This window comes from Scyliorhinus canicula, chromosome 14 (genome assembly GCF_902713615.1).
Source record: "Scyliorhinus canicula chromosome 14, sScyCan1.1, whole genome shotgun sequence".
Classification (NCBI taxonomy): Eukaryota; Metazoa; Chordata; class Chondrichthyes; order Carcharhiniformes; family Scyliorhinidae; genus Scyliorhinus; species Scyliorhinus canicula.
The window spans coordinates 67,808,525-67,824,670 of NC_052159.1; the positions used below are offsets into that span (position 1 = coordinate 67,808,525).

Consider the following 16,146-nt stretch of genomic DNA (forward strand, 5'->3'; position numbering starts at 1 on the left):
TTAGAGATGGGCCCTTCTTATCCTTCCAATCATAGCTATTAACAAGGCAGCATTGGCTGCAGACTGCATTTCTCCTTGTATCTCTGAATGTTTACAATTGAGCAATTAATGTCAGTTCCTGTTGAATGGTCTGCCTCCATTTACAAGGAAGGAGTGTAATCTCTAGCTCTGGATTTGCCCTCAATCTGCACACCACATACCAAGACCACCCCTCACAGGAGAACATTCTGGACGATATCAGGTGGCAGAGCATTCCCCTCAGATGTGACTGCACATTCACAATTAGGGTTTTAACCAGAGTCAGAAGACCCAAGTCCTATGAACCACAGTCAGGCACCTGGTGGTTGTCCTCCAGTAACCTTGACAACAACTGTGGATTCCAATACTTTTACTTATGTCATGACTTCCAGCATGGTTCCGTGGATGCCATAACTAGACCACTGGGAACATGGAGACTACTAGTACCCATGTTGCCTCTGCACAGCAGAAATGGCCCTTGATTTTTTTTTGACCCAACATCCATTTTGACATGCCTCTGTAAGGATCAGATGCCAATTAGGACCATATGCACTGCAACACCTAAACTTAATGAATTCTCGCCTGAATATGCAAATTAGTTAAGAAGCCAAGCTTGATCATTGTGCATCAGACCCTTGAGTCCAGTACTCAGCTGAGCCATGCTCTCCATGGATTATGCAGGAAATTTATAGGGTACTCCATCAATCGGCCAAAAAGCGTGTGCTGAAATCTTCCCAGATACCACAAGAATCTACAAGATCGATTATTCTCAGGTGAAATCAAAAATGGTGCTGCTGACCTTTGCCTGGGAGAACAGCTTCCAACCTCCCCCTATCACCCACCATGGTCCTCCCATTCTCCTCCATACTTACTGCCTCCTCATTCAAATTCCCCCTGCTACCATTCAGCCTTCCCTGATACCCTTGGTTTGTCATTGGCCAAACTTAACCCTCCCCTTCTTGAGCCGCATGCACCCATGAGACCATCTTGTGGAACCCTCCAGAGACCATCCAATACCCTCCCCACATCTTTTCAGCTACTGACGTACAGGATCCAGATGCCTACCGTGCCCGTGACTGCACCCTCTGCTTCACAATGCCATGCTTCGAACCCTGATGCACTATCAATTACGACGAGACAAGAGTAGTGTAATCGAGGCTTTATTAAGCAAAGATGTGTAGCCTCCCGCAGCTGCTGCCGAAATGACTGCAGCTCGGAGAGCGCACACATTTATACTCCGCCTACTGGGCGGAGCCGGCAGGCAGGGATCTACCCCCATACCTGTAGTACAGGAGCCTTACCGTATTACACCTCATATGCAATATATATACAACAGTGGTGACTACCATATTCACCCCCTGTTAAAAAGAAGTCCAGTGGGGGTGGTGGAAGACTATTTACATGCATCGGTTAACATTTTGGGAAAAGTTCACAAATTAAGACAATCGGGTGCCTTGATCCGCCGTTGTGAGCGCCGCAGTCCCGGTGGCGATGCAGGCGTCGGTTCAGTCGCCGGTGACTCCGGGAGCAGATATACCTCATTTTCATCCCCGAGTGGGACCAAGGGGAGGACGGATCATCCTGGAGTGGGGGCTGTGGTGGGGGGCGCTGGGGGGAGGAAGGGTGGCACTGGGGCAGAGGGGCGGGTGGGGACTCATCTGGTGCCAGGTCCCTGAGGGAGACTGTGACTTGGCAGCCTTCGGGGGTACGCCAGGAAGGCGTATTGCGGGTTTGCATGGAGTAGCTGTTCCCGCTCGACCAACGGGTCCGCCTTGTGGAGCCGCACGTGCTTGCGGAGGAGAACAGGTCCCGGAGCAGCCAGCCACGTTGGGAGCAAAACCCCGGAGGTGGACTTCCTGGGGAAGGCAAGGAGACGTTCATGGAGGGTTGCATTAGTCGCAGTGCAAACTAGCGACCGAATGGAGTGAAGGGCGATGGGGAGAAACCCCTGCCAGCGGGAGACCAGGAGATTCTTGGACCGCAGGGCCAGCTGGACGGCCTTCCAGACCGTCCCATTCCCCAGTTTCCCTGGCGGTTGTAGCTGGTCGTACCCCAAGGCGATGCCCTTGCTGAGCAGGTTACTGGCGCAGCTCATCGCTCATAAATGAGGATCCCCGGTCGCTGTGAACGTAGGCGGGGAAACCGAACAGAGCGAAGATGGTGTTGAGAGCTTTGATGACGGTGGTAGACGTCATATCGGGGCATGGGACGACGAAGGGGAGTCTGGAGTATTCGTCAACCACATTAAGGAAATACGTGTTTCGGTCAGTGGAGGGGAGGGGTCCTTTGAAATCCACGTTGAGGCGTTCAAAGGGGCGGGAGGCCTTCACCAGGCGCGCACGGTCTGCCCGGTAGAAGTGCAGTTTGCACTCCGTGCAGACCTGGCAGTCTCTAGTGACAGCCCTGACCTCCTCAATGGAGTAGGGCAGGTTGCGGGCCTTTATGAAGTGAAAGAACCGGGTGATCCCTGGGTGACAGAGAGCGTTGTGTAGGGTTCGGAGCCGGTCCACTTGTGCGCTGGCACATATACCTCGGGATAGGGCATCGGGGGGGCCCATTGAGCTTACCGGGGCGATACAAAATCTCATAATTGTAGGTGGAGAGCTCGATTCTCCACCTGCAGATTTTATCATTTTTGATCTTGCTCCGCTGTGTGTTGTTGAACATGAAGGCAACTGACTGTTGGTCAGTGAGGAGAGTGAATCTCCTGCCGGCCAGGGAATGCCTCCAATGCCGCACAGCTTCTACGATGGCTTGGGCCTCCTTCTCGATGGAGGAGTGCTGAATTTCGGAGGGTTGGAAGGTGCGTCAAAAGATTGCCACGGGCCTGCCTGCCTGGTTGAGGGTGGTGGCCAGAGCGATATCTGATGCATCACTCTCGACTTGGAAGGGGAGTGTCTCGTCGACCGCGTGCATCACGGCCTTGGCGATACCGGCCTTGATACGGTTGAAGGCCTGGTGAGCCTCAGCCATCAGTGGGAAAACAATGGAGTGAATGAGTGGGCGGGCCTTGTCCGCATAGTTCGGGACCCACTGGACGTAGTATGAGAAGAACCCCAGGTATCGTTTGAGGGCCATGTGGCAGTGGGGTGAGGGAGCTCCATGAGGGGGAGCATGCGATCAGGTTGGGCCCTAGATCTCCGTTCTGAACCACATAGCCGAGGATGGCTAATCGGTTAGTGCTGAACACGCACTTCTCCTTGTTGTACGTTAGGTTGAGGAGTTTGGCGGTGTGGAGGAATTTGGAACGGTTAGCGTTGTGGTCCTGTTGGTCGTGGCTGCAGATGGTGACGTTATACAGGTACGGGAAGGTGGCCCGCAGTCCGTACCGGTCAACCATTCGGTCCATCTCCCGTTGGAAGACCGAGACCCCGTTAGTGACGCCGAAGTGAACCTTAAGGAAGTGGTAACGGTGGCCGTCCGCTTCAAATGTGGTGTATGGGCGGTCCGCCTTGTGAATGGGGAGCTGGTGGTAGGCAGATTTCAGTACCACAGTCGAGAAGACCTGGTACTGTGCAATCTGATTGACCATATCAGATATGCATGGGAGGGGGTACGCGTCAAGCTGCGTGTACCGATTGATGGTCTGACTGTAGTCAACGACCATCCTGTTTTTCTCCCTAGTTTTCACAACTACCACTTGGGCTCTCCAGGGGCTGTTACTGACCTCGGTAATACCTTCCCGCAGCAGCCATTGGCCCTCAGACCTGATGAAGGTTCTGTCCTGGGCACTGTACCGTCTGCTCCTGGTGGCGATGGGTTTGCAATCCGGGGTGAGGTTTGCAAAGAGAGAAGGTGGGTCGACATTCAGGGTCGTGAGACCGCAGACAGTAAGGGGTGGTAGCGGCCCGCCAAATATCAGGGTTAGACTTTGGAGGTTGCACTGGAAGTCCAGCCCCAGTAGCAAGGCAGCGCAGAGGTTGGGGAGGACGTAGAGCCGGAAGTCACTGAACTCTACACCCTGGATGGTGAGGGTGGCAGTGCAGTACCCCCGGATCGCAATGGAGTGGGATCCAGAGGCCAGGGAGATTCTCTGGATAATGGGTGTACCGTGAGGGAGCAGTGCCTTACTGTATTGGGGTGGATGAAGCTCTCAGTGCTCCCAGAGTCAAGACGGCATGGTGTCTTGTGCCCATCGACCTTTACTGTCATCGATGCGGTCGCGTGGTTGTGCAATCGGAACTGGTCGATCGTGATGTAGGTAAGGCGTGGCTGGTGCTGGAAAGCCCCTGGCTGGTCGGCGACAGTTGCAAGTGATGAGCAGCCCGTGAGGTGCCCGACGAGCAGGGGTCCTGAAGCGGGGAAGAAGATGGCGCCCACGGGGTGCACGTGGCGTGTGGCGTTAAAGATGTCGGCGCCCACGGGCCGTACGAGGCCTGATGGGGGGGAAGATCGCACGTGTCCTGAAGCAAGCAAGATGGCGGTGCCCAAGGGCCGCACGTGGTCAGAGGCGAGGAAGATGGCGCCGCCCACAGGCCACACGTGGTCTGATGCGAGGAAGATGGCGGCGCCCACGGGCCGCACGTAGGTTGCGGAGGCAAAAATGGCGGTGCCCACGGTTCGCACGTGGGGAGTGCAGGGACAATGAGCCTGGCACACAGCAGCGAAATGTCCTTTCTTCCCGCAGGCCTTGCAGAGCGTGCTCCGCACTGGGCACCGTGCCGGGGGTGCTTTGTCTGTCTGCAGAAGTACCACTTGGGTACCCCGGGGTTGGCTGCCGCGCGGCACAGGCTTGGGGTTGACTGGGGCGGTCGCTGGTGGTGTCCACGATGGGGTGTTCGCAGGTGGGGTCCATGATGTCCAGGAGGGGGGCGCCATGCGGTCCGGTGTGTACGCTTGTACATTACAGGAGGCGACCGTTAGTGAGGTCGCGGGTTTCTTGGTCGCCGCGAGGTCGAGGGTAGCCCCTTCTAAGAGGCTCTGGTAGATGTACGCCGACCCTATGCCCGTAACGAAAGCGTCCCTAATTAGGAGTTCGGAATGTTCAACGGCCAAAATGGCCTGGCAATTGCAGTCCCTCGCCAGGGCGTGCAGGGCACGCCAGAAATCTTCCACAGACTCACCAGGGAGTTGATGCCATGTGGACAGGAGGTGCCTGGCGTAGATTTTGTTGGTCTGCTGAGTGTAGTACTCTTTCAGTAGCGCCATGGCCTCAGCGTAGGTAGGCGTGTCCCGGATGATGGGAAAGATATCAGAGCTCAGCCGCGTCTACAGGATCTGGAGCTTCTGTGCCTCTGAGGGTGATTCTGTCGCAGATCCGATGTAGGCTTCAAGCAAGCTAGCCAATGCGCCAAGGCTGACTTGGCATTGTCTGCTTGAGGGTGCAGCTGCAGGTGATCCGGCTTGATGCGGAGATCCATTGTTGTAAAATCTCTGCTTAATAAATTGATGCACTATCAATTATGACGAGACGAGAGTAGAGTGTAATCGAGGCTTTATTACGCAGAGATGTGGAGCCTCCCGCAGCTGCTGCCAAAATGGCTGCAGCTTGGTGAGCACGCACATTTATACTCCGCCTACTGGGCGGAGCCAGCAGGCAGCGATCTACTCCCGTACCTGTAGTACAGGAGCCTTACCGTATCACACCTCATATGTGATGTATATACAACAGTGGCGACTACCACAAACCCCCTGGGAGCAAATTACTTAGGTGATAGACCATGTTCTGTGCACCTTATCATTGCCCAGAGAGGCAAAGCCGGGACCAAGAAGGTATGTTACACAATCTGCGAACATGGCCTGTACAGCCCCAGGACAGTCTTCTCAATATACCCCTGACACAATGTCTTTAGCCACAGGACAGTCTCTTAAATATGCTCCTGGCAGTGTGGCCTTAGCCCCCGCATAGTTTTGTCAATATGACCCTGATAGCAGGATCTCAGCCCTAGGACGGTCTCTTCAATATGCCCCTGGGAGAAAGTAATGACATTTTAAATCGGGGATACTGTGCATGTGTGTGATTGCACAAAATATAGTCAATACGATTGGGGAGTTACGTGCACAGGTTGATTTGTGGAAATATGATGTTGTGGAGATAACAAAGACCGGGCCTAAGAAAGGGCAAGACTTGGTGCTGAAGATTGCTAGGTACAAAGTGTTCAGAAAAGATAGGAAATGAGAAGGGGTGGTGGTTGTTTAAGGAGAACATTGCTGTGCTGCAGAAAGAGGATGCACAAAAGGTTCAAAGACAGAATCAATTTGGCTAAAATTAAGGAAGAAAAAGGATGCAGTTAATTACTCGGTGTAGTCTATAGACCGCCAACCATTGGGAAGAATGTCGAAGAACAAGTCTGCAGTGAAATTACAGAGCGATGCAAACATTATACAAGTTATAATGGAGGACTTTAATTACCTGAATGTAGACTGGGACAGTTGTAATGTGAAGGATGGAGAAGGGGAAAAGTTCCGAGATTGTGTTCAGGACAATTTTCTACAGCAGTGTGTCATCCAACAATAAAGCATGCACTGTTGGACCTGGTGCTTGGACATGAGGTGGGCCATGTAGATCAAGCGTCAGCGTGAAAACATTTAGCAGACAGTGATCATTGTATTGCAAGGTTTAGGATGATGATAGAAAAAGATAATAGGCAATCCTATGTTTTATTATAAACTTAGAGTTTTCCAACTGAGGGGCAATTTAGCGTGGCCAATCCACCTACCTTGCACATCTTTGGGTTGTGGGCGTAAAACCCACGCAGACATGGGAAGAATGTGCAAACTCCACACGGACAGTGATCCGGAGCCAGGATCGAACCCAGGCCCTCAGTGCCATGAGACAGCAGTGCTAACCACTGTGCCACTTTGCCACCTGATAATAGGCAATCCTGAGTAAAAATAATTAACTGGGATGAGCCGACTTCAATGGGGCAAAACGGAGCTTGGCTGATTAGACTGGAATTGAAAGATTGGTGGGAAAAATTGTAGCTGAACAATGGGCTACCTTCAAAACAGAAATGCTCCTTAAAAGCGAAAGGGAGGGCAAACAAATTCAGAGCTTCCTGGATGACAAAGGGGATAACAGTTAAGATAAGGAAGAAAAAGTGTACTTATGAAAGATGTCAAGTAGAAAATAAAGTTGAGAACAAAGAGAAATATGGTTCAGAGGCGAGGTGAAGCACATTAGAGGAGCGAAGAGGGATGATGAAAAAAGACCAACAGTTAATATAAAGGGAAATCTCAAACGAAAGAGAAAATGCTGGAAAACCTCAGCAGGTCTGGGAGCATCTGTAGGGAGAGAAAAGAGCTAACGTTTCAAGTCCGATGACTGTTTGTCAAAGCTCAAAGTCTTCTACAGGCATATAAATAGTATAAGGGTGGTAAAAGGAGGAGTAGGGCTGATTAGGGACCTAAAAGGGAATTTACAAATGGAGGCGGAGGCATGTCTGAGGTATTAAATTATAAATTTGCTTCCATCTTTAACAAGGAGCTAAATACTCCCCAGGACGTAGTGACAGATGAGGAAACTCTGTCCCTGGAAGGGTTCATAATTAATAAGGAGGAAGTGTTGAATACAATGTCAGTACTGAAAGTTGACAAGGTACCGGGACCAGATGAGATGCATCCAAGAATATTGAAGGAAATGAGAGTGGAAATTGTAGGGGTGTTGGCCATAATCTTTTAGTCTTCCCTAGGCTCAGGGAGCTGCCAGAGGATTGGAGAATTGTAAATGTTACGTCCTTGTTCAGAACTGGTTGCAACGACAGCCCCAGATATTACAAACCGGTCAATTTAACATCAGTAGTGGGTCAGCTTCTGGAAACAATTATTCAGATAAAATTAATAGCCACATGGAATAACATGGTGTGATTAGGAAGAGCCAGCTTGGATTTCTACATGGGAAATCGTGTTTTACTAACTTGCTGGAGTTTTTGGAGGAGCCAACAGAAAGGGTTGATGAGGGTAATGCTGTTGATGGCCTGGTCCACCTTGGACCAAGCAGCATGGCCTCAGCCCAGTATAGTCTCTTCAATAGACCTGCAAAAGCATAGCCTCAGTCCTAGGATAGTCTATTCAATATCCCACCAACAGCATAGCCTCATCCCCAGGGTAGTTGCTTCACGATGCTTCCGACAGCATTCCCTCAGGCCCAAGACAGTCTTTCACTACTCCAGTCTGTTCTTTGACTGTCCCCAATTCTGCCTCTGTTGTCAAGGAATGGGTTCAGAGTCATTCCAATTAGATGTCTCGTTCATATTAAGTGTCCAATAATTGACACTGATATGTAAAGTGGCTGCAGGTAGTCTTTGTGGAGCATGGGATGTGGTGATAAGAGTTTTGGACAGAGCTGTGCTCAAGGAAAATAAAGATGTTTGTGAAAAGGTGGAGAACTCTTGAATCTTTACTCAACAGCAGCCGGATGCGAACATCTGTCTCTCCCCCACAACTCTCATCTTCCCTGTCTAGAACAACACCCGTCTCCCCCACATCTGATGTGTTACAAATGACCTACCCGTCCTGCCTCTGTTTCCCTGTTTCCCCCTCCCCTCTCATGATCTACGTTCGCCCTTCTGTCCACTTCTAACTAGCTCCTTCCCTCTCAGTTTCAACACCATCCCCTCTACTCCACCCAGTCACTCCCCCAGTCCTGCCTCCATTTCATCCCTGCCCAGCCTTGGGCAAAGCTTATGCCGTAGGTACCCAATATCTCAGAGAAACATTCTTAAATGAGGGTGAAAGAATTACCTTCTGACTTCATGGATGAAGTGAAGCTCACCAGGTGCACCCCTTACATTGTTAGGAAACAGCTTGTTATAATTATCTGCTGGGAGGGAGGGGGGTTCTTAGTTTGGAGAGAGAATGTAACTCCAGCAAGTTGAGCATTCATGAAATGCTCATGAATTTAAATGTAATTTTTGACATTAATCAGTGGGGAACTTTAACCCACCATCAAAGTCAGGAGAATAAATTCCAAACTCATTTCCTGCTGCCGGGAAACTAACTTTCTCCATCGCACCAGATTTATGGAGGTGGCGAGCACGAGGGGACATAGCCTTAAATTGAGGGGTAATAGATATAGGACAGAGGTCAGAGGTGGGTTTTTTACGCAAAGAGTGGTGAGGCCGTGGAATGCCCTACCTGCAACAGTAGTGAACTCGCCAACATTGAGGGCATTTAAAAGTTTATTGGATAAGCATATGGATGATAAGGGCATAGTGTAGGTTAGATGGCCTTTAGTCTTTTTCCATGTCGGTGCAACATCGAGGGCCGAAGGGCCTGTACTGCGCTGTATCGTTCTATGTTCTATGTAGTGCCCCACCCACCACGATTCCAATGTGTTGATGGAAGTGGAAAATTCAACCCTATATCTGGGTGAGCAAAAAAAAAGTTAAACTGTTCTAGCATAACGTAATTTAAAATAGTCTAGTTTTTCTTGCTAATTTAATTCCTTTTTGGTTTTGAAGAAAAATTGTACCATTGCATATTGCAAAGAAAATAATGAAATGAGTGACAGGGCATAATGATAGAAATGAAAACTAATTATTGTTTGACCCAAAACATGTCCTTCCAAATTAATGTTTTTACATCAATAACAAAATGCAAAGCGTTTGTAAAAAACAATATTTCCTTACCGATGATAAGACTTACTGCATATCCTATGGGTGCTTGTGTCCATATGAATCCAAGTCCAACAACATAGACTGCTTCTGCTGTGCCATTAATGTAAGCACCACCAACCCACGTGGCTATGTAACAGATATAAGATGATTAGAAACTATATCTGTCATTTATTTCAGTTCATTTCTACATACAATATACATAGTCTACAACAGGGTTTCCCAAATTTTGGGCCGCAGAATCCCAAATGACCTCCCAGGTGAGCATTGGGGAACCTCCAGTAATCTCATAATGTTGACACCTTTTTTTGCCACAAAATAGGTGCGAACATATAAATCAAATGTAAGCAAGTCTTTTCTAGCTATATATATATATATGCACATATTAATTTGGTAATAATTAAAGTTTCTCTGATTAAAATGTGTACCTTTTATCACTTTTAATGGGGGGAATGATGCTGGAAAGCTGATTCTAATATTGGACACACGCCATTCCCTCTCCCTCACACGTACACGCGTATGTCTCTCACATTCACACACACACACTCGCGTCCTCTCACTCATATTCACACACACTCGCGTCCTCTCACTCACATTCAGACACACACACACTCGCGTCCTATCACTCACATTCACACACACTCGCGTCCTCTCACTCATATTCACACACACACACACTCGCGTCCTATCACTCACATTCACACACCCGCGTCCTCTCACTCACATTCTCACACACACACACACACACTCGCGTCCTCTCACTCACATTCACACACACACACACACTTGCATCCTCTCACTCACATTCACACACACTCACACTCGCGTCCTCTCACTCACATTCACACACACACACACTCACGTCCTCTCACTCACATTCACACACACACACTCGCGTCCTCTCACTCACATTCACACACACACACACACACTCACACTCACGTCCTCTCACTCACATTCACACACACACACGCGTCCTCTCACTCATATTCACACACACACACACTCGCGTCCTCTCACTCACATTCACACACTCGCGTCCTCTGACTCACATTCACACACACACACACTCGCGTCCTCTCACTCACATTCACACACACACTCGCGTCCTCTCACTCACATTCACACACGCACACACTCGCGTCCTCTCACTCACATTCACACACACACACACACACACACTCGCGTCCTCTCACTCACATTCACACACACACACACACTCGCGTCCTCTCACTCATATTCACACACACACACTCGCGTCCTCTCACTCACATTCACACACTCGCGTCCTCTCACTCACATTCACACACACACACACTCGCGTCCTCTCACACATTCACACACATACACGCACTCGCGTCCTCCCACTCACATTCACACACACACACACACACACTCGCGTCCTCTCACTCACATTCACACACACACACACACACCCGCGTCCTCTCACTCACATTCAGACACACACACACTCACGTCCTCTCACTCACATTCACACACACACACACGTCCTCTCACTCACATTCACACACTCGCGTCCTCTCACTCACATTCACACACACACACTCGTGTCCTCTCACTCACATTCACACACACACACTCGCGTCCTCTCACTCACATTCACACACACACACACACACACACTCAAGTCCCTCTCAGATTTACACACACACACACAACTCTCTCACTCACACCTCTTTCTCACATTAATCTTTCGCACCCTCATTTCCCCACACACACACTCCCATCCTCTCACACACCCAAACACACACTCATCTTCACACACATGCACAAACACTCTCATATCCTCACACACACATCTTCACACACACAAACACGCTCTCATCTGCAGACAAACCCACTCTCAACCACACACACACACACAAACCCACTCTCATCCACACACACACACATTCTCAACCACATACACAAACACAAATGCATTCTCATCCTCACACAAGCAATTTCGCCCTCAAGCACCCACTCTTGCCTCACACACCCACACTTGCCTCCCAAATCCACTCACGCCCTCACATACCCGCTCTTGCCTCACACACCCACTCGCGCCCTCACACACCCTCTCTTGCCTCACACACCCACTTGTGCCCTCACACACCCGCTTTTGCCTCACACACCAACTCTTGCCTCACACATCCACTCTTGCCTCACACACCCACCCGTGCCCTCACACACCCACACTTGCCTCACACAGTTAAACAGGCTACACCCCCCACAGCTTCATGACCGGTCGACCCATGAAGGGTACCAAATATTTATTTGGACTTTATTTGGCCAGCCCCACAGTCACCGCCCTTACCCACGAAAAAGCGGTCCAACAAGTAATGTAATGGAAAATATTAAAGCAGTACAGCTCGCTGCAGCTGTTCGACTAGGTGCTGGGAAAAAGCAGAGTAAGGCCTGCTTTGATAAAACAGTACACCCCGTAGAATATACAGTTGGACAGCAGGTGATGGTCTCCCTATGTAATCCGAGTTCATTCCTCTCTCCCTAATTTGCAGGACCCTAAATCGATTTCTGATAAATTAAGCCCCTCAGTATATAAAATTACGTATCCAAACGGAAAATCCGATGGTTTCATATCAACCAAATTAAGGTTTATGGAACTCAGTGCAGCCACTCACACCACATTTCACTGGCAACAGCAGGCAACGATGACCCGTCCACTGGCAACCCAATCCAACCCTCCCCCAGCCGGTACAGCACGTCCACAGACACGCCTTTGACTCCGCCCCCAGGGACGAGTTTCCACCTCGGACTTGATTCGACCGATAGCGAGAGCGACATCACAACGGACGTACTTGAGATCCCCGATCAATGGCAAAACAGACCAGGCCCCAGTCACTACAGCCCCAGGAACACTGACCAAGATATGTTTGGCCCCTCAGTTATCATCTAATAGCCTCAACCAGAACCAGACGCACCGCCCGACGATACAACCTCCCCCTTTGCCAAGAAACAATGGCACCGCGATAATTCTTGCCGGTTGACAAGAAATTGAACATAGAACATAGAACAGTACAGCACAGAACAGGCCCTTTGGCCCTCGATGTCGTGCCGAGCAATGATCACCCTACTCAAACCTACGTATCCACCCTATACCCGTAACCCAACAACCCCCCCCCCCCCCCAACCTTACTTTTTAGGACACTACGGGCAATTTAGCATGGCCAATCCACCTAAACTGCACATCTTTGGACTGTGGGAGGAAACCGGAGCACCTGGAGGAAACCCACACACACACGGGGAGGACGTGCAGACTCCGCACAGACAGTGACCCAGCCGGGAATCGAACCTGGGACCCTGGAGCTGTGAAGCATTTATGTTAACCACCATGCTACCGTGCTGCCCAAGAAATTATGAAATGGATCCCACGACGGCCATGGCACAGAAACGCCAGACACAAGTTTGGCAACCGGGAGATGGTGATGACTCAGAGTCTGACTCCCACCATGGTAACCCCTTTACGACCCTTTTCGGAATGGAGCCCAGATGATGAGAGAGAGGAACCGATTGAGATTTACAGTGTCCTATCCTCTGATGGAGTCTGCCCACTTTTCTTTCTTTCATTTGTTATTTTTAAATGTTGAATGTTTGTCTTTTATATGACTATTTGTGTCGACCTCTCACTAAATTTTTTGATACAGTTTCTTCTTTCGGTCTCATGCTAAATTTCTTGATGCAGTCATAACTACTCTTTTGACGCCAAAATGGTAGTTAAAGGAACAAATTTGTCGGACGTCCATAGATATTTAAATTCCGTCCGTTCTTGTAAGGTCACCCAGGCACTGGAGTAACGGCACTAATCCCCGTCCTGCCTGAGGACCCCCTATGTATTTGATCAGCCAAGCTTGGGTAGTGGAGCAACGGCACTGATCAACGCCCTACCTGGGGATTCCACCCATTCTTGCCCTGCCACAGCTCGTACGCACCCCATGTCCCACTGATTTGGAAAGTTCTTTTCAAAACTCTTTTAGCATTTTTTTTGGTGTGGTTTAAAGAATGCACTTTGCCACAGTTTTTTTTTTTGCTTTCCAACGACCCTTCAGTCAGGCTGCGAGATTGCTCGCACTGTGACAGAATTTTTTTTCTTGGATGTCTTGTCTCCAAAACGGTTGTTTCTTTTTTTAAAATGAGGGAATCACACATGGTGACAATTCTAATCGGAAATTGATATTAAGGAGAAATGGACAGACAAACGAGATATTAAACAAAGGTAATAATAGATATTATGCTTGCAGCCCCAGGAATATATGAAGATACAAAGAAAAGGCAAGATGAAGACAGAACTGATGACCTCCATCATGATCCTCGTCGGATCACTACAGTTGCGCGCGTCGACGGCCCCTGCATCCCACACGACATTGGCCCCAAACACAACCATACCACACGATACCCCTAGCCCGGACACCACACCTCACATGGAAATAAACATTGATACCCCCACATGGTGCGATAACATCATAAAATGGTATTCCCTCTCATACACAGTAGAAGCCCTAATAGTTTTACAATACTATGCAGTGTTGCTCGGTCACTTAGACTTCAGAAATGGCGAAGGAGTGCCTCCCGCTCCCCAACATATACACTCAGAGCCACTTTCTCAGACTTCAACAGACCCTACACTCTTTTTGAACCCTTTTTCTGACTAATAAATTCTGTGGTTTTCAATAAAAGTTGCATTTTCTGTAAATGTGATAAGTTTAAGTAGCAATGTGATGCTGCTATTGTTTAAATTTTTGTACTGTAATATAAGTTCTTTCGGTTATTAGCTAGCAGCATAAGTGTAGTTTAGGTAAGGGCAGTTAGAGGTCCCCCTTTGTGTAAAGAAGTTAAATGAATGATTGAATGTTATAGTGCCCCCTAAGAATTTTTATAGATGTGTGATATATTAAAAACTTATGTAAATGTTCCAATCCATAGGACAGAGTAGATTAGAACCAGTCCTTGATTAAGGCTACCTGACACACCAAAGAACAGATGAAGATTCAGTAGTGTGATCCACCACGCTTTGCGTTTAGGGTTGTAGCCACCTAAGATGGACACTGGGCTACAAAATGGAGAACTGCTAAGGCTGCAGGGAGAAAACAGTCTTAGCAAGGACAAGCAGTTTGCAGAAGGCTAATTAGCATTCTGCACGTACAGAAACCAGTTTATGGCCAGGTGCAGAATCTCAGCTAAAGGTGTAAATGGCAACAATGATTTGCATAGTAATGAGGTGATCTAGATCCAGGCCCACACAATAGAAACATTTAGGTTTGAATGGATACTTTGAGTAGACGCCCAGACGAAACGGCACCATAAGTATCCATCACAAAGCACCATAGAGACCGCCCCACCCATCGAGAAGCGACCCTCAGATTGGGGGGTTTGGAAAATATCGATTGGGAGAAGACCCAATCGATATACAGCAGGTAGAGACCGCCCCGAAGAGGCACGGACTTTGGGGGGACCTATAAAAGTAGACCCCGCACATGGTCCGGTCTGTTGTTTGGCTCCGGCTTCCTGTTGTTGCTCCGGCTTCCTGTTGTTGCTCCGGCTCTCTGCTGTCTTCATCGCTTTGCTGATACATCGCATCCTGACTCCAGTTCCATCACCAGCCGTTGAGCCACCAGCCATCGAACTGTAAGTGTCACCACAACGATCGCTACGTGAGCCAGACTTGCTAGACCCTGATGACCTTAACACTTTGAGAGTTGCAGACCAAGAACGGGACGAAGGCCTCGCTCCCTGACCTTGCCTGTTCCTGTTTAGATAAGTATTTTAGTCGTTTAGTTTAGAAGTAACTTAGTCTCTTTAACGTATGCATGTGTATTTATTATATTTGTTATAATAAATATCAATCGTTTGAACTTACTAATCGGTGTACAGATTTATTACTTTGAACCTGACCTTGATATACTTGTGAGGTGTCTAAATCCGGCACCTGGCGACTCCGAGCATAATTACATACACAGAGCTGTAGTAGTGTTAAGCACACGGCCTTTAAACGGAGGAGTGTTAATACACTCCAATAAAACGCGTAATACACTCAAGTAAAACGTGCAACAGGGTCAAGAGGACGGACTGTAGACATCTGGGATGGCCACTTACTAAGAAACTTGGACATTTGCAGAGACTCAAGGGAAATATGGACAATACAAGATTGAGGCAGGCTCAGAGCCTAAATGTATATTTGTAAGCAGACAACCAGACAGTATTGAAACCCCCAGCCGATTTGCATTCCAATGACCCATTTCCCTAAGACAAAGCACTGGTACTCAGGTACCCGATACATAGAACAGTACAGCACAGAACAGGCCCTTTGGCCCTCGATGTTGTGCCGAGCAATGATCACCCTACTCAAACCCACGTATCCACCCTATACCCGTAACCCAACAACCCCCCCCTAACCTTACTTTTTCATATAATTCCAGATACAATTCCAGACACATCGGCGCCACTCCCTTTACTTGGGAAGCATAAACAGCCAAGGTCAATGACCGCTTAGGACACGCCCAGCCATCAAGGCACCCACCCCTTTATTGGCTCAGATCAAAAGCAGTGATCAAAGTCA

At 48.9% G+C, this 16,146-nt stretch overlaps 1 protein-coding gene across 7 annotated transcripts in view; it reads right to left on the reverse strand.

The window, feature by feature from the left end:
* The window catches only part of LOC119977798 (high-affinity choline transporter 1-like), a 280,545-nt gene that overhangs the window by 157,927 nt on the left and 106,472 nt on the right, over positions 1-16,146 (reverse strand). For all 7 annotated transcript variants that reach the window (XM_038819017.1, XM_038819018.1, XM_038819020.1 and 4 more), the window contains one exon: positions 9,588-9,701. In XM_038819017.1, coding sequence (XP_038674945.1) covers positions 9,588-9,701 — 114 coding nt within the window. The remainder of the gene's footprint in view (positions 1-9,587; positions 9,702-16,146) is intronic.